Source organism: Scyliorhinus canicula, chromosome 9, assembly GCF_902713615.1.
Source record: "Scyliorhinus canicula chromosome 9, sScyCan1.1, whole genome shotgun sequence".
NCBI lineage: Eukaryota > Metazoa > Chordata > Chondrichthyes > Carcharhiniformes > Scyliorhinidae > Scyliorhinus > Scyliorhinus canicula.
The window spans coordinates 139,682,036-139,701,993 of record NC_052154.1 but is presented as its reverse complement, the minus strand read 5'-3'; the positions used below and the strand labels follow the sequence as shown (position 1 = coordinate 139,701,993).

General features: G+C 43.0%; 1 protein-coding gene across 4 annotated transcripts in view; it reads right to left on the bottom strand.

The window, feature by feature from the left end:
- Positions 1 to 535: 535 nt before the first annotated feature.
- LOC119971736 overlaps positions 536 to 19,958 on the bottom strand; it is a 106,898-nt gene continuing 87,475 nt past the window's right edge. For all 4 annotated transcript variants that reach the window (XM_038807703.1, XM_038807704.1, XM_038807705.1 and 1 more), the window contains 3 exons: positions 17,706 to 17,805; positions 3,875 to 4,031; positions 536 to 1,048 (listed from right to left, as the gene is read on the bottom strand). In XM_038807703.1, coding sequence (XP_038663631.1) covers positions 915 to 1,048; positions 3,875 to 4,031; positions 17,706 to 17,805 — 391 coding nt within the window. In that variant the 3' untranslated portion in view covers positions 536 to 914. The remainder of the gene's footprint in view (positions 1,049 to 3,874; positions 4,032 to 17,705; positions 17,806 to 19,958) is intronic.

Below are 19,958 nucleotides of genomic sequence, written 5' to 3'. Positions count from 1 at the left end.
GGTTTGTAATGCAGAACGAGGCCAGCAGTGCGGGTTCAATTCCCTTACCCAAACAGGCGCTGGAATGTGACGAATAGGGACTTCTCACAGTAACTTCATACTTGTGACAATAAAAGATTATTATATTATTATTACAGGACCCTCATAGCTATATCATACATTGTCAGTTGAAGTCCACTGTCCTGTAACCCCAACCAATGGGATAATCAAGTTTTGATTATTTTAGGTAAATATTGATGCTCAATCAAAGTGAGGATTGCCAGTGCTGAGAATGGGACAATCTTTTGCATGCCGTATGTCCATTAGCAGAATCAATGTACAGTTTGCTTTACTTTTTCTGTAGTTCAGCCTGAAGGCACAGACGATCTTCCTACTGCTCCAGTGTGACCATTTTCCACATTGCCATTACTGTGCAAGTTATCAATTCAATGCCTATTTGAGCGGAATAAACGGTGGCCATTTATTTTTGCTGTGGAGCTAGGCATACACTAAGCTGGGTGTGAATTCTTACTTCATGTCAAACAATAACAGAAAATTGTGAGAAGAGACACATTTATTCAGGGCAACCAGAATTTGAGGCAGACCCAGGAGGTGAAGAACAAAGACCTAGCCCAGTCTGCCACCCAGTTCTTCTGTGATTGAGTTGTAAATAGATTTAGGTAGTGGATCTTCCAAAGTTTTCATGATGATTTACATTTGTGCTTATGCAAAATATATAGAAATGGAATTCAAACCCAGAAAACAAATCCTAAATACAGCTCACAGGAGAGCAAAGCAGGAGTCTGAAATCACCCTATGCTGCTTGCAAGGCCTCAAACTGCCTGCAGAGGGAGTTGTAGGAGGTGAATGCCAATAAACAGATATGTACATCATGTCAGGCCAGTCCCAGGGCTTCACTGTTCAATATTCTTTCATCAAAATGGTCTTCTCCGGGTGGGATTTCTCCTGTAGTGTAGTCCCACAAACGATCTTTTCAACAAGAGGAGAACGACATACACCACTGCGCCTCCTAACACTAGGCCAACTGTGATGGCAGCATAATTAGGACCTTAAGTTAAAAAGAAAAGAGCATTTAAATTCTATTGCTTTACAACATCCGCACTGGTCAACTTTGGAGCATTTGCAAGTAGTGGAGCCTGTTCTGAAATTTCTAAAATGTACACAAAAAGCTTGCTTTTTAAAATGAAAATCCTAAAAAGAAATACATACTGTAACAGTTTTAAAATAGGAAAGCAATAGGCATTAAGAGGTTTAAAGGAAACAGTGGAATTCAAACTAGGGTCATCTCCTATGTCTTTCCCTATCTAATTCCCAGCTTTGGATTTGGCAAATTGTGACATTCCTAAATGTAACATCCGGACACAAAATTCATATTCTACCAACTCAACAAATTGTTGTGACAACTCCATACCACACAGCAGCCACACGTGATAATTTTGCTGATGTAAATATCCATCTGATCAAAATGACGAAGTAACACTGCTCAGCCTGAACCATCCAGCAATAGACCTTTTAAAAAAATTTAGAGTACCCAATTCATTTTGTCCAATTAAGGGGCAACTTAGCGTGGCCAATCCACTTAGCTTGCATATTTTTGGGTTGTGGGGGTGAAACCCATGCAAACACGGGGCGAATGTACAAACTCCACACAGACGGTGACCCAGAGCCGGGATCGAACCTGCGACCTCAGCGCTGTGAGGCCGCAGTGCTAACCCATTGTGCCATCGTGCTGCCCTCATCCAGCAACAGACCTGAGGGAGTCACTAATGTGTCCTTAAGGTGATAGTGAACCATGCCCTATAAACAGTGTTGTAAAAAAAGGAACATTGCAAATGTTTAAGACTGAATGGTGGCACAGTGGTTAGCATGCTGCCTCACAGCACCAGGGATCCTGGTTCAATTCCAGCCTCGGGTGACTGTGTGGAGTTTGCACGTTCTCCGCGTATCTGCGTGGGTTTCCTCCGGGTGCTCTGGTTTCCTCCCACAGTCCAAAGATGTCCAGTTTAGGTGAATTGGCCTTGCTCCTTAGTACCCAAAGGGGGTTAGGTGTGGTTACTGAGTTACGGGGATAGGGTGGAGGCTTGGGCCTAGGTAGGTTGTTTTTTCCAAGGGTCAGTGCAGACTCAGTGGGTCAAGTGTCCTCCTTCTGCACTTTAGGGATTTTATGAAGACAAGCTCTGCCCAATGACTCACTGGGAAATGCATTTCCTGGTGCCAGACAGATCAGGCATGTCTTAAGTTTGAAGCCTAGAGGAATTAACTGACTTCAGCTAGAGCAGTAGCAGCAGCAGTATAATTATTGTAATTTTTTACAATGCCCATGGACTGGAAGGACAAAGCCAGCCTTTCCTATTCCTACTCACTGTCCAATGACCATTGCTGGAAAGTGAATGTGTTTGGGTGTTGGTTTGGGATCCACTGTGTCAGCCTCAAATACTTTTCAAATAATCAACACTTTCAGGACAGGTGTAAAAAAATAGGGACAATTTTAACCCATTGATCCAGAAAGCCAGGATCTTTGCAACATACATATGAACCAATTTGACTGGTCCCAGTGCTCTGTACATTGAGCTGCACTGCAGACGTCCAGGCTGAGAGCATTGGTATGTCCTGTCCCAGAGCATCAACATGGTTGAAAACCAAAAGTTATTTGAGTTAAAGCCGAGGGTACCTCAGAACAGAACGAAAATCAGTTGTTCCCTGCTCCTCGTGCTGATCAGAAGTGAAGGTAGTATTTACAGAGTTCTGGAAGTAGGCCAGTTGCTCACCTTAAGTGCAGGTGTTGTTTGTCCCAGGAAGACCAGGAGATTTGAGGGAAAAAAAGAGGAATTCCATACACTTGAAAAAAATTAAATTCTACCAATCTTGGCACGGATCACAATGTTAAATAACCCATTATAATGGAAGATTTTAATTTAAGTACAAGGAAAGCTTCACCAGGAATTATTTATATCAATGAATTTATACCAAAGAGTCTCAAGCATGTTCCTCATTGCATCAGAATGTGAGCAACATAATTGCAGTTTAATGACAAATAATTTATAATTCATTTCCTCAAGTCTAATGACTGGTTTTATTTAATCAATTCTGATGCAATGGTACAGACCTGAAACGTTTACTCTGTCCCTCTTTCTAGGGATGCTGTCTGATCCACTGAGTGTTTCCAGCATTTTGATGATTTTATTTCAGAGATTTGATCCCCATTCAAAGTGGTACTATGTGTGTGACACAGGTCTTAGCACCATTGGCTACAGCTCGTTTTTCTCATTGATATCCAGAAACTGCTACCAGAATTGCAATTGTGCGGGTATCAGGATGTGTGGCTGACAGGATATAGGTCAGCCATGTACATAGCACTCACTGTCGTGGCTTATATTTCACAGTAATTTCATTGCAATGTTAATGTAATCCTACTTCATAGAATCAACAGTACAGAAGGAGGCCATTAGGCCCATCGAGTCTGCACCAACCCTTGGCAAGAGCACCCTACTTAAGCCCACACCACCACCCTATTAACCATAACACAGTAACCACAACTAACCTTTTTGGATACTCAGGGCAATTTAACATGGTAAATTCACTTAACCTGCACATCTTTGGACTGTGGGAGGAAACCGGAGCACCCGGAGGAAACCCACGCAGACACGGAGAGAGCGTGGAGACTCCGCACAGGCAGTAACCCAAGTTGGGAATCGAACCTGGGATCCTGGAGCTCTGAAGCAACAGTGCTAACCATTATGCTGCTGTGCTGTCACTTGTGACAATAATAAAGATTATTATTATGTGAACCATAATCATTTCAACAAGCTGAGTGTATGAGGAACTATACTCAAAGTCTTGGGAAATAATTAATCATAAACACTTCCATTCTCACCAACATCACTCTCCTTTTTGATGCGGATTGGTCCTGTGCTGACTTGCTGCATGTCCGACTGTTCCATTTGTGAACTGCTGTCAGAGCCACATCCCAGCACACATGGTTTAGAACTATGTATATTGGTGCATAACTGGACATTGCAAGAAACGAATACCTAGAGGAGAAACAGACTGATTATAGTCAGTGTGTTGGCTATGTGTAAGTGAGAAGTCATAGGTAGGGTTACCAAATCTGGTTGGATGGTTCCTCAAGGCTTCAAGGCATGATTTGCCACCTCTGACTGCCTCACCTCCTAAAGTCTTTCTTCATCATTTCAATATTTTCATCAATATGTTTTTTAATCCTTGTTTTAATGCAATGATTTTTCTCCTGATTGTTCACAGGTGTGACTTGGAGGATTTACATCCTAAATACAGGCCAGGAATCATTATTGAGGGCTGGGAAAGGGAAGCACAGTAGCTCTGTGACTGTCACTGACATAGAGCATCTCGGAAGGACTGACGATAATATGGATTCCATTTGTTTCCCATCTTCCCAACAACTTTGAATTTTCCCTTTTGAGCCTTCAGCTGTAATGACTACATTTTTCACCCTTGTCATGTGGGAGTTACCTCTTTCAAACATAACTGGTCTTTAACTCGCCCAGCAATATCACCTAAATAGTTTACAAAATTAAAACTTATAAAACAGGTTAACCTGCCGAAGTCAATTGTTACAGTCTTTAACTCTGAGTGGCTGAAAAAAGAGACTATGGACCTCCATCAGACAAAGGCAGATTAGTTGGATCTTAATTCCAAATTAAAATTGTATTTTTAAAGATTAAATGAAGAATAAAGGTAAAGAAAAATGAAGATACACCATCTGATATATACGACGGGATTCTCTGGTCGCTAACGCTGAGATCGCGTTCAGTCGGAGAATTAAAGTTTAAGACCAAATCGGGAATGGCACTGTATTCGTGATTCTCCGCCCCCTCCAAAGCGGCGTACTCGGCAATGTATCATTGCCTGAGGCCCGCCCCCCTGATGCTCCGCCCCAAACCAGCTGAGTTCTCAATGTGTGGTTCTCTCATGGTCTCATCCGTTGGGAACTCGGCATGGCGTCTGCAGACTCAGTCCAACGCTGCCACCGTCGGGGGAGGGCCGATCTGCGGGCAGGGGTACTTTGCCAGGGGCTGGGGGCACTGTGCGGGGTTGGTCTGCAGCAAGCGAGCTGCCAAAGGGAGGGGGCGGCACTATTTCACAGGCCAGGTCAGCGAGCCATGTTGCACGGCCGCCACCGTGCGCATGCGCAACCACGGACTCGGCAATTCTCCGGGCCATATCGGCAGCTAGAGCCGGGTGCTCTATGCTGCCTTGATTTGTTTTTAATAAATTTAGTGTGCCCAATTCATTTTAGCGAGGCCAATCCACCTATCCTGCACATCTTTGGGTTGTGTGGGCGAAACCCACATAGACACGGGGAGAATGTGCAAACTCCAGACGGACAGTGACCCAGAGCCGGGATCGAAGCTGGGACGTCTTCGCCGTGAGGCTGCAGGGCTAACTCACTGTGCCATCGTGCTGCCCTCTATGCTGCCTTGATGCTAGCCCCCAGCCAAACGGAGGGTCGGTGGCCATTTTACGCCATTTATCCTGTCGTAAAACGCCACCGTTCCCAGATTGGTGTTGCGACATAGCTGCAAAATCGGAGAATTCAGCCCATGGTATAACTTTCCTGTTCATATAAGTAACCTTGAACAACACTGTCTCACATCATATTTTTAACATTAACAGGTTAAAATAATGTGCTCTCAGTAGCTGGCAATTTCTTTAGTGGACACAATTCAAAAGTTAGGCAGAAAAATAAGCCCATTCCCATGCCCATTCTACCAACATCTAGATATACTCAAATGTCCTGTGAATTTCATTTGAGTGTAAAATGGGGATAAAGCATTGTAATCAATTGCTCTTTGAAATGTAACTCTTTTACACCCAAGATTCTGCAGTCTTAAGCCACGTAATTGTTTTGCACATAATTGATTACTTGTATTGAGAATGTGAAGCAAGAGTTAATAGCTAGAACAATCCAGAATTAATGGGACACATTAGTGGAAAGTTACAAATAAGGGAGTTATTATTGAATTTGTGAGCCGACTCATGACTGTAAGCCAAATAGCCTTGAGAAACAAGGAAGATGGCTGGATGACGGAATATGAAATGTGGGAGCCATTGATACTGTGGCTAACACCTGCTGTTTATGCTAAAATTGCTATATACTCATGTGCCAATAGATAACTTTAAAGTCTGTAAAATCATGTATCGAAATTATGGCAATAACAAGTTAATCATGTATTAGATCTATGGTAAAAACAAGCTATGCTTTGTAATGGGGGCAAGCTCAAGTGAATGTAAGGGACAGCCCTTAAAAAACATATAAAGACAGGATGTTTTGAGCAAAACATTGGCACACTCAGAGGTGTTTCTTTGGAATACCTAGAGGGCTGCACCGAACGCAATAAAGAATATTCTAAAGTACGAACGTGTTCAAGACCGTTTCTTCCGGACTGAGAGACAAGTGAATTAGAGACACATTCACAGTATCACTGGGTACAAATACTGGAGAAATCTGAGACCAACATGTCATCTTTTATAATGGGTGAAAACCTCTGTTCCCATATTACCTTTTGTCTCTTTATCCCGTAATTGGCATTGTGACAGCTGGCTCTGCACACCAGAATCTAACCCAGTTAAAAATCATAATGGTTACGTTTGGAATTGGCTTCAGTTACTGTAATGTTCATGATATCACGCCAGTTACTTTATTTTAAATGTTTGTTCATCAAATATTGTTTTTTAAAAAGGCCTCCCCTTTTTTTTTTAAAAACAGTACATTGAAGCTCTGAAGTATGTAATGTTTCTACTTCCCACTGGAAACAATTAAAGCAATCTTGCTCTACTTTAATCACTGTGGTAGCTCGATTGTCAATTTAAAAAATATACATTTGTTAGCTCATTACCCTGGCAGTGGTTTCCCACTCCCATTTAAAACAAAACAGGCGTTATGGCTCAATACCTGAATGCTCAGCATTCATAACAAAATGAGTGAATTATTAGCACAGATAGAAATAAATAATTAGGACCTGACAGTAATTATGGAGACACAGTAGCAAAGTGACAATTGCTGGGACCTAAATACTGAAATGGTATTTGATCTTTTGGAAAGATGGAAATTTAGGAAAAGGTGCTACGGTGGTTCTGCTAATTAAGGGTGACATTAATACAGTCGTGAGTTATTAGTTTAGGTAGAGATAAGAAATAGGATAAGTAAGAGTTCACTTCTGAGAGTAGTTTTGGCACCCAAACAGTAGTTACACAGTAGGACAGAGTAAATGGGAAGAAATAAATGGAACATAATAACGTATTGCAAAAACCTGGGGTAACTTTAATCTACATGTAGATTGGACAAATCAGATTAGAAAAGGAAGACTAGGACATGACATCAGAGTGTATTTTGGACAATTTCTTAGATTAGTACGCTCCAGTCAGGAAAAAGGCTATTCTAGACCTGGTAATGGGCAGCACGGTAGCATTGTGGATAGCACAATGGCTTCACAGCTCCAGGGTCCCAGGTTCGATTCCGGCTTGGGTCACTGTCTGTGCGGAGTCTGCACATCCTCCCAGTGTGTGCGTGGGTTTCCTCCGGGTGGTCCGGTTTCCTCCCACAGTCCAAAGGTGTGCAGGTTAGGTAGATTGGCCATGATAAATTGCCCTTAGTGTCCAAAATTGCCCTTAGTGTTGGGTGGGGTTACTGGGTTATTGGGATAGGGGGAGGTGTTGACCGTGGGTAGGGTGCTCTTTCCAGGAGCCGGTGCAGACTCGATGGGCTGAATGGCCTCCTTCTGCACTGTAAATTCTATGATATCTATGATATCTATCATTTGAAAAGAATTAATCAATAACCTCATATTAAATAGAATTTCACATTCATCTTAAAGATGAAAAGGTAGAAGTGAGTCTAACCCTAATGTTTTAAACCTAAAGGTATTAAAAGAATATGAAAGTAGAGTTGGGCAAAATGAACTGGAAACTAGGTTAAAAGGTCAGAGATGCAGTGGCAGACTTTAAAGGAGATGCTTAATACCTCTCTACAAAGATTTATCCCAGTGAGAAAGAAAGACTCTTTGAGAAGGATGCATCATCTGTGGCTAAATAGGAAAGTTATAGGTCACCTTACAAAGATTAGTGAAGATTAGTGGTAAGTCAGAAGGTTGGACAGATTTTAAGCAAAGAATTCTGAAAAAAATAATAAGAGGGAGAAATTAGAGTATGAGAGAAAGCTAGCTGGAACTATAAAATGGGCTGTAAGCGTTTCTAAAGGAAAAGAGTAATTAAAGCGAGTGTGAAAGAAAGAAAGTGAGTCTGGAGAATTAATAATTGAAAACAAGGAAGTGTCTGAAGTGTTGAACAGGCATTTTGTCTCTCTCTTCACCATGGAAGATAAAACTTCCCAAAGATGCTTGAAAGTTGATAGGAAGGGACCAAAGCTTAAAACAATCACCATCACCAGGGAAAAGGTAGTGGGAAAACTAATAAACCTAAAGTCCACAGAAGCTGATAACCTGTATCCTAGGGTCTTAAAAGAAATGTCTGGAGAGATAGTAGAAGCATTGGTTATAATTTTCCAAAATTCTTCAAATTCTGGAAGGGTCCTAATGGATTGTAAAATAGCAAATGCAACAAGAAAGAAGGGAGACAGATAGCGACAATTTCATCACTTCGTTTTTTACACAGCAGATTTCCCTCATGTATTATTTAATTTTGAACAAGGCAGATTATGAGGTTTGGAAATCAATTATGAGCAATGTGGGTGCATTCCAGGAAGAATTGTCCTATCAGTTCTGAGCAGTGTATGGTCTCCCTTTCTCATCCATTCTGTAGATACAGACGATTAACATATTTTCCCGAAGCTGGGTCCACAACCGAGTCTTTTTTGCTAAACTTTCAAGAGTGAATCTCTCATTTTCATTGCAATGCACTGGGGCTGAGCTTCATTTAATCTAAAAATAGTCAATAAATGGCAGCTCTCTGCTGGTAGCATCAAGGCCACAAAAAGTACACCAATCATTCACCAAGATCCTTCCGGATTGTGCGCAGCACAGTAGCACAGTGGTTAGCACAGTTGCTTCACAGCTCCAGTGTCCCAGGTTCAATTCCCGGATAGGTCGCTGTCTGCGCGGAGTCTGCACATCCTCCCCGTGTATGCGTGGGTTTCCTCCGGGTGCTCCGGTTTCCTCCCACAGTCCAAAGATGTGCAGGTTAGGTGGATTGGCCATGATAAATTGCCCTTGGTGTCCAAAATTGCCCTTAGTGTTGGGTGGGGTTGCTGGGTTATGGGGACAGGGTGGAGGTGTTAACCTTGGGTAGGGTGCTCTTTCCAGGAGTCGGTGCAGACTCGATGGGCCGAATGGCCTCCTTCTGCACTGTAAATTCTATGTAATCTATGTCAGTTACCTATACACATTTTTCCAATAATTTTGCATCCTGCAATAGCGCCATGGACCATGGGAATAGTCTCCGATAACTCCCCCTTCAAAGACACCATAGAAGTTCTTGGAGCCGCCAATTGCCACCAGGCAGTAGGTGTTGCTGAGTTTAGCGAAGCAGTCCATCTCATTTTTGATCTCGAAGCAAGGATAGACAGCCATGGTTGGGTATGGGGTCAGTCTCCATCTAGAACTTTTGATAAAAATTCTGCGTCAATGTTCACAGCCGTAAAGTATACTGTTTGTTTTCCGATCCAAAGTCATTGTCAGCTGCCGTAATGCAGTTGCAGTATCTGGACACGAGACGGCTCTGTGAAGTGATTTCTGAAGTCTTCCAACTACAACAATATATATTTATATAGCACCTTTAACGTGGTTAATCATCTTAAAGGTGGAAATGTCATCGAACAAAGTTTGACATCAAGCTACATAAGTAAATATTAGACACAAGGACCAAAATGTTTGGTCAAAATGGCTGGTTTGAGGAGCATCTTAGAGAATTCAGGAACTTAGGACATAGGCAGCTGAAGATATGGCAACCTATAGTGGAATGTTTAAAATTGGAGATCTTAAGAGGCCAGAGTGGGGCGAAGAGAGGTAATTCAGAGAGGTGTGGGACTGCAGGCTATTACTGAGAGGCAGGGAGAGGTGAAGTGATAGAATTTCATGAGAATTATAAAACTGAGGTGTTATTTAATCAGGAGCCAATATACGTCAGTGAAGATCTGGGTGGTGGGTGAATGGGACTCTGTTTGATATTAGCTACAGAGCTTTAGATCACCTCAAGTTTAGATAGAATAGAATGTGGCCAGAATGGCATTGGAATAGCCAATTCCATAGGTAACAAAGATATGATGAGGGTTTGAGGTTTCAGCAGCAAATTAATAGAGTCAGAGGGGTTGTTAATGTAGCCACCGAAGTTGGCCATTCCCTAAATACAAAATGGAGGAACGCAAAGCTTACAGGTTAAAATGGACAATGTTAACACAGCACAAGCAGGCTGCACCAAGCCAATGTGTATTCTGTCTGCTAAGAAAGCAGACAGCATCGAAACGAACATTCCGCATACTAATGAGGCAATCTCCGGGATAGTTAACATAGTAATGGAACGATCCCAGGGACAATGGACACAAATGGGGAAGTGATTGCAACAGTGTTGGATAGGATTGGATTTATTTATTGTCACGTGTACCGAGGTACAGTGAAAAGTATTTTTCTGCAAGCAGCTCAACAGATCATTCAGTACATGGGAAGAAAAGGGAATTAAACAGAATTCAAGAAAATACATGAGAATACATAATAGGGCAACACAAGATATACAATGTAACTACATAAGCATTGGCATCGGATGAAGCATACAGGGTGTAGTGTTAATGAGGTCAGTCAATAAGAGGGTCATTTAGGAGTCTGGTGACAGTAGGGAAGAAGCTGTTTTTGAGGCTGTTTTCAGTGTATGGGAAACCAGACACCCCGGCATCAGCGGGGTCTGAAAACAAAGCACCTGAAAGCCCGCCCAGTAGCCAAGGAACAGCCTCAGTATTGGGGGGGATTCAAACATATCGATTGGGAAGAGACCCAATCGATTCTGAGCAGGTAAAGGGGTCCGCCCAAAGGGGCGCGGATCCCTGGGACCTATAAAAGACAGGTCCCACATTTAGTTCGTTCTTCTGAACCAGCCCTCCTCTCTGGACCAGCATTTCGACCAGCTTTGCCAAGAAGACCTTAAACGAGAGAGAGGTTTGGGACAGCAGCCGCCAGCAAGTAAGTCTCACAACGATCTCTACCAGAGATAGACACTCCTGACCCCTTTTTAACCCGTACCAACCTGAAGTCTGCAGACCAGAGCAGAGCAAGAGGCCTTGTCCCCTGATCCGGCAATTCCTTCGAGATAAGTATTTGTTTATTTAGCGGTAGGAATAGTTTAATCCTCTTAGCGTGTGCATGGGTAGGATTATAATAAACTCAGTTGTTTGAACGTACTAATTAGTGTATGGTTTTATTGCTTTGAACTTAACCTTGAAACTTGTGGCGGTATCTTAACGATACCTGGCGACTCCAGAGCTAAGTAACGAAACAGAGCCAAATTGAATGTTAAGCACACTCACCCAGAAAGAGCATCATTACAGATGTAGGAATATGTGGTCTGAATGATGATAGTGATATGTAACTGGAAACTCAACGATGACACCAATGCTGTGAACAATATGGTTCAGCCTCAGATAGTCTCTACAACCTGTTTATAGGTCCGGTTCTTTGCTCCTGAGGTGGGTGTGCAGAGTCAGGAAATTTTCAGACTCACTGAACCTGCCTCATGATAAACAGTGCAGGAGGCAGGTGCATGCTGGAGTCAGACCAGCCAACCCTGGAAACTGTTGGAGGTCACAGGAGCTGCCAAGTGCCATGGTAGACTGGTTAGAAGACCTGCGTTGGTGCTCTGGAACTTTGTCCCAGTTGCAAGAAAGACAACTAGGGACTTTAGACTTCACCCCTAACACTCTGTAACTGCTCCCACCCTCTCCCAACTCATGCCTCTCCACCCACACCATGACCCCTCATACCCTCCATGCCAAACTATGCCCCTCTACCCATTCCCCATGGCCCCTGATAGCCACTGTGCCAATTTAGTGTCAACTCATTTATACCCACGACGCTCCCACCCTTTGCTCTTATACTCTCCATTCCAGCTCACAATAGGCAATCCTCAGGAGTCATACCGAGATTAAATAAAATAAAATTCTATCTATTACAGACCAATAAATTTTAAAAACTCGTTAATAAAAGGCCATTCAATACATTTAAATCACTTCAAATGCTCAATCCTTTATAAATTCAAATATTTTACATTCACAGCCCCACATTAAGCCAGATAATCCCTTAAATACCTGCTGTCAATCAAACTATGAATTTATAGCACCCCTGCTGTGATAAAGATAGGTTGTGGAAGCAGTCAATCAGTCGGATAGTCCTCAGGCTTATGTCAACAAACAGCTATTAAAATTGCAAGAACTGATCTTTTTCAACTCAGAAACACAGCAGGCTGTTACTTTTACAAAATTTTTAAAGTAGGGCATTTAAATAACTTGATAGATTGACTACTCCATAGATCTTAGCCACCTATTATGCACATTCACATTTATTCTTAAAGATCATAAGTAACACACTGCAGAGATTTACCTCACTCCAACAAAAATGGGGTCTGTTTGAACTCAGCATGGATTTCAAATGGCCCTCCTGGGTTTCCCCAATGTCTGAATCAAATCACGCCCCTTACCTCTGGCACAAATAGGATATTTTGGAAATGGGGGCGGGACTTCTGAATCAGGGGTCTGGGCATCATTTTGGATAAGGTGCGGAGTATTCACGACTTTTGAAAATCCGGACCATGGAATCATAGATTGACACAGCACGGAAGGAGGCCACTTGGCTCATTGTCCCTGTGCTGGGTCTTTGGTAGAACTATCCAATCACACCACTCTCCTACAGTTTCCCCATAGCACTGTCATTTTTGTTCCTTCAAGTATTTATCCAAGTGTCTTTTGAATTTTACCATTTTACCTGCTTTCACTACCATTTCTAGCAGTGCATTCCGGGTCACAACAACTCACTGTGTAAAACAAAATAGTTTCTCATGTCAACGCGTCTTCTTTTATCATCATCTTTTCTTGTAACCAAAGTCTTTCATCCCTGGTACCATTCTAGAAAATCTTTTCTGCACCCTTTCCAAGGTCTTGCCATCTGTTCTAAAGTGTGATGGCCAGATTGAACACAATATTCCAGCTGAGGCTTAAGGTTTAGCATAATGTCCTTGCTTTTGTACACTATTCCTCTTTTACAAAAGCTAAGGCTGTCAAGACCTTTATCAACAGTCCTTTCAACCAGCAACTCTCCAAGATATGTATATGTACTCCTCAGATCCCTTCATTCATGGACACCCCTATTTATTTATTTATTAAGGGGCAATTTAGCAATGTCAATCCACCTAACCTGCACATCTTTGGGTTGGAGGGGTGCAACCCATGCAAACACTGGGAGAATGTGCACACTCCACATGGTCAGTGACCCGGGGCCGTGATTGAACCCAGAATGTCTTCACATTTACTATCACAAGGGCTGTGAAAGCTCAATCACTGAGCATGTTCAAGCCAGAAATCGAAACATTTCTAGATATTAATAACATCAAGTGATATGGGATAATGTGGAAAGTGGTGTTGAGACAGATGATCAACCATGATCATCATCATTACTACAACAGATCAGATCCAAGCTCTACAGTCTTGTCACATTCAGGTGTGAATGGCTGTTCCTTCACTGTCGCTGGGTCAAAATCCTGGAACTCCCTTCCCAACAGCACTGTACACCACAAAGACTGCAGTGGTTCAAGAAGGCAGCTCACCACCATGTTGTCAAGGGCAATTAGGAATAGGCAATAAATGCTGGCCTAACCAGTGAAACCCACATCCCATGAATGAACTTGAAAAAATGTAACCCCTCAAGTGTCTGAAATACTTCCTCTTTCACCGTGACCTAGGCAGCCTCATCTTCCTTGGTAAAGATGGATGTAAAGTATTAATTTAATACCTCAGCCATGCCCCCTGACTCCATGTGTAAATTCTCTTGTTTTGGTGCAGAATAGGCCCACCCTTCCTCTTATCACCCCCCTCCTATTTATATGCCGAGAGAAGACTTTTGGATTCCCTTTTATGTTAGCTGCCAATCTCTTCTCAAACTTTCTCTTTTCTATTTGCATTACAATTCCCCTATGCACCTTCTATATTTAGCCTGATTCTCAACTGTATTATCCAACTGAAACCCATCATAAGCACACATTTTTTATTTCATCTTAAACACTATTTCTTTCATCATCAAGAAGCTCTGGATTTGTTTACCGTACCTTCCCCCTTCATAGAAATAAACCTAGGCTGTACTTGAACTTTCTCTTCTTTGAAGACAGACTTATTCAGTAGTTTTGCCTGCTAATCTTGGATTCTAATGTTTCTAGGCCTGATCCATTCTTACCTATTTAAGTTGACTGCCACCCCCCCCCCCCCCCCCCCCCCCCCCCCCAATTAATTATTCTTACACTGGATTGCAATCGTGGATGATCTGCTCGCCTATAGTTGTGGAGATGTTATGACAGAAGGAGGCCAGGATCGGAATCTAGTGAGACTGAGTTTGCCAGATGAACCTGAAGCGGAACAAGAAAAAACTGAAGATAACTGAAGTCAGGGAGAGAGTTCATGCGCTGACAGTGAAAGGTGTTATTCCTGATACTGTAAGAGCTGCAGTAGAAATACAGCAACTGATGGATGTGAAGACAGTGCAATCATTTGTAGGATTTGTGAAGTGCCTAGCCAAGTTTTTACCCAATTTATTGTCAGAATGTGAACCTCTTCCCCAAGCTCACTATAAAGGATGTTTAGTGGTATTGGGGCAAGAAACTAAGCAACTTTCACTCACATCTGACAGCTAGTGATGATAACTCCAGTCAAGGGTTATTAAGAAGTCAAAGATGATAGCATTAAGTGTGAAATTTTCCAGATTCAATGAGAAGCAACAGCACAACATGCTTGGGAAGTCAACAAACCAGCAGACATTGAATCTGACAAGAATCTTACTCAGATCAAGCAAGCTACACAATGAGATGCAACTCTTCAAATGTGACAGGATGTAGTGATGAAAGGCTGGCCTGAAACCATCAAGGATGCACCTCAATACAAGAGAATATTAGGCATGTAGATATTAATTAATTACCAAAGATGGCATTTTATATAAAGGAACTACAGTCATTATTACGAAGGAGATGAGAAAAGAGATGCTGAAGCACATCCATATCAGCTCTCAAGGAAGTGAGTGTTGTCTGAGGAAGGCATGAGAAGTGCTCTACTGGATACATCTGAGCAATGAGGTTAAGGCCCATTTCAGCCAATGCCATACTTGTAATAAACATCAACCTAATCAAGCTAAAAAGCTGTTTGGCCAAGTATGGCATAAAGGAGCATTAGCAAAACTGGAGTCAATGGGAATCTGGGCAGAAACTCTCTGCTGGTTGGAGTCATACCTGGCACAAAGGAAGCCAGTTGTGGTGGTTGGAGGTCAATCATCTCAGCTCCAGGTCATCACTGCAGGAATTCCTCAGGGTAGTGTCTGAGGCTCAACCATCTTCAGCTGCTTCATCAATGACCTTCCTTCCATCATAAGGTCAGAAGTGGGAATGTTTGCAGATGACTGCAGAATGTTCAGCATCGTTTGTGACTCCTCAGATACTGAAGCAGTCCATGCCCATATACAGCAAGAGCTGTACAATATCCAGGCTAAGGCTAACAACTGGCAAGTAACATTTGTGCCACACAAGTAACAGGCCATGACCATCTCCAATAAGAGAGGATCTAACCATCGCACTTTGACATTCAATGGCATTACCATCACTGAATACCCCACTATCAAGATTCTGGGGGTTTACCATTGACCAGAAACTGAACTGGACTAGCCACATTAATACTGTGACTACCAGAGCTGGTGAAAACTAGGATTCCTGTGGCAACTAACTCAACTCCTGACGCCCACAAAGCCTGTTCTACAAGGCACAATCCGGAGTGTAATGGAATGCTCTCCACATGCCTGGATGAGTGCAACTCCAACAACACTTAAGAAACAGGACAAACCAGCCCACTTGATTGATACCTCTTGCACAAATATTCAATCCCTTAATCACCGACGAACAGTGGCAGCTTTGTATGCCGTCTACAAGATGCACTGCAGTAACCCATCAAGGTTCCTTCCGCAGCACCTTCCAAACACAAAACCACCACCATCTAGAAAGAGAAGAGCAGTAGATATCTGAGAACACCACCACCTGACGGTTTCCCTCCGAGTCACTCACCATCTTGACTTGGAAATATATCACCGTTCCTTCACCGTCGCTCGGTCAAAATCCTGGAATTCACTCCTGAACAGTACTGTGGGTGTACCTACACCTCAGAAACTGCAGTAGTGCAGAAGGCACCTTCTCAAGGGTAACTAGGGATGGGCAGTAAATGCTGCCCGAGGGCGGCACGGTGGCGCAGTGGTTAGCACTGCTGCCTCACGGCACTGAGGAACCGAGTTTGATCCTGGCCCCGGTCACTGTCCGTGTGGAGCTTGCACATTCGCCACGTGGCTGCGTGGGTCGCACCCCCACAACCGAAAGATGTGCAGGGTAGGTGGATTGGCAATGCTAAACCGCCCCTTTGGTGGAAAAAAGAATTGGGTACTCTAAATTTATTTTTTAATAAGTAAAGGCTGGCCTAGCCAGTGACACCCACTTCTCATGAATTAATTTTTAAAATAATATTGATGCTTGGTACAGAAGACGGTCTGGAGGATACCAATCTATCACCAATTTAGACATAGTTATTGGATGCACCTGTGCTATGGGGTGAGTATGAAGATCGAAGACTTTAAAAATAGTTATCTTTTTATTCTCTTTGGCTGAGATGTTAATGCTGCACTGTAGTGACACGGTTTTGTTATACTGCTATGTGATTCTTACTTTCTTTCTTCTTGGTTATGCATAAGCAATTGTATCCTAAGCAATTTTCAGAAGGACATTGAAGTAAATTGAATTGAATCGCACCTTCAAATGATAGTGCATGTAATTCGTTAATTCTTTTTCTGAAAAGGGGGCTGTTGGAGATATATCTTTGTGCACTAGTTGCCTTGTGCAATATGGCACGGTGGCACAGTGGTTAGCACAGCTCGCTCACAGCGCCAGGAACCCAGGTTCAATTTGGGCATTGGGCCACTGTCTGCCGTACTTTCTCCCGTGTCTGCGTGGGTTTCGCCCGGGTGCTCCTGTTTCCACCCACAATCCAAAAGACGTGCGATTAAGGTGGATTGGCTGTGCTAAATTGCCCCTTAGTGTCCAGGGATGTCCAGGTTAGTTTATGGGGTTACAGAGGGGATGTATAGCCTATTCCTAATTTCTAGTGTCTTATGAACTCATGGAAAAAGCCAGAGAACAAACCATCAAATATCACACACATGTACAGTTTTTAAACAAAACAGGATAGCCTGGAACATAGCTTTGATAGGAATTCATAAGATGACAACTTGTTTAGAAGTGCTTGGCATTCTGTCAATGGATTACCTCATCAGTTGTAGGCTAACATGAAATGAAACGTGGGGTGTCTGTGATGAATATAGTTCAGTACTACGCTAAGTAATACATTTGTGAACCAAGGCCACTTGTCTTCTAAAAAAAATTACTAAAGGCTTTAACAATACTTATTTTGACTAAAGATGAAAAGGTTTAGTTGGTAAGAGTACCTGGGAGGTGCGCTGTGGTAAAGAGGATAGTTTGACGGAGTACACTTTCTCTTTCTGGTTTCCAGTTTGATGTTCCTCTGTCGTGCTATTATTTAAGCAGCTGTCATAAACAAACACAAAAGCAGAATGTGAGGATGGACTAATGTTAATGTGATTCCAAGATCTATATGCTAGCCATGTGGCAGCTTGATTCAATTGATAGCATATCTGCCTCAAGAGTTGGAAAGTTCCAAGATCACTCCAGGAATTGAATACAATCTAAATTGGCATTCCATTGCAATAATAGCGAGTGCTGCACTGTTGGAATGTATAATATGTCAAACTACTGTCTAGACTGCCTGTTCAGATGGATATTAAAAATCCCTTGGCATTATTGGTGAGGCAGATTTTCCTAGAACCTGGGAGTGATGGAGTGAAAGCATCTAAATATTGATCCATATAATTATGAGTAATTTAACACGAAAACAGCATATTGCAGGCCACAGCAATGAAGACATCATCAATTGTAAAAAATATATTAGCTGGAAAAAAACAAATATTACTTACGATAAGAAAACATAGGATTGGGAAAGCTTGTTCAGTCTTTTATTTAAATTCATTTACTGGATGTGGATGTCGTTGGTTAGGCCAGCATTTATTACCCATCCCTAGTTACCCTTCAGAAGATGGTGGTGACCTGCCTTCTTGAACCACTGCAGTCCGCAAGGTGTAGATACCTCTACAGTATTGGTAGGGAGGGGATTCCAGGATTTTGACCCAGCGACAGTGAAGGAACAACGATATATTTCCAAGTCAGGATGGTGAGTGACATGGAGGGGAACCTCCAGTTGGTGGGGTTCCCAGGTATCTGCAGCTCTTGTCCTTCTAAATAGTAGCGGTTGTGGGTTTGGAAGGTGCTGTCTAAGGAACCATGACAAGTTACTGCAGTGCATCTTGTAAATGGTACACATGGCTGCCACTGTTTTTCGGTGGTGGAGGTTTTAACTGTTTGTGGAAGGGGGCAAAATCAAGCGGGCTGCTTTGTCCTGGATGGTGTTGAGCTTCTTCAGTATTATTGGAGTTGCACTCATCCAAGCGAGTGGAGAGTACACTCCTGACAAGGCGACGGACTTTGGTGGCCAGAGTGGGGGGGGGGGGGGCAGGTCTTGTTGCATTTGGACATGGACTATTTCATTATCTGAGGAGTCACATATGGTGCTGAACATTGTGCAGTCATCTGCGAACATCCCCACTTCTGACCTTATGGTGGATGGTCATTGATGGCTGGGCCGAGAACACTACCCTGAGGAACTCTTGCAGTGATATATTGGAGCTCAGATGATTGCTGTCCAACCACCACTCCATCTTCCTTTGTGCCACGAATGACTCCAACCAGTGGAGAGTTTTTGCCCTATTCCCATTGACTCCAGTTTAGCTAGGGCTCCTTGATTTATCAAGACATTAGTGTAGCTGGCGAAGAGGCGCACTGGGTTCAACAAGGCTAAGGCAGTTTTATACCGAAGGAAGATCCGGTTTGGGGTCCTGTATCCGGTGAAACTGTGGGTGACTTTTGAAGGCCGGGAGTACTATTTTGAAACTCCAGAGGAGGCCAATGACTTAATCAAATACCATAAATCGGGGGAGAACTGAATATTGATGGGAATCGGAGGAGGTGGAACAACAGAGATCAGAAAATGCGGGTACAGGGGGGACTGGAGGGTTGGGGGCTTTTTCTTGGATGGAGTGATTCTATTGTTGTGAATGTTTGTTAAGGGGCAACAAATTTGTAAAGGACAACTGCACCCCACCTCCCTCCCACCTTATGTTGTGTTTTTCTTTTTATAGAGGCGAAATGTGGATCTGGATCTGTTTTTCTTTTTGCGGGGGAGGGTGTGGTCCTCTGGGAACCATTTGCATGGACCAAGGAAGAAAAGGCAGGGGTAGAGGTGGGTAACATGAGCCTTCAGGCTAGAGCTGCCACGCTGGCAGGTAATGCTAGTGAACGGAAGTGAGATGGGGGAGGTGGAAGGTAAGGGGCAAATGTGACGTGGCAGTGTTGGAGAATGAACGGGAGCAAGGGCGGAGAAGGGGGCCATCTTGGATGGGCCCGGTTCAGGAGGAAAAAAAGAAGGTAGAAATGGAAGGAAATGATGGCCTATGGTAGAGGTGAGTGGAGACGTAAGCTTCAGTAAGACTTGTAACGTGGAATGTACGGGGACTAAACGGGCCGGTAAGAGGTCGTGGGTCTTCACACACTTGAGGAGCTTGAAGGCA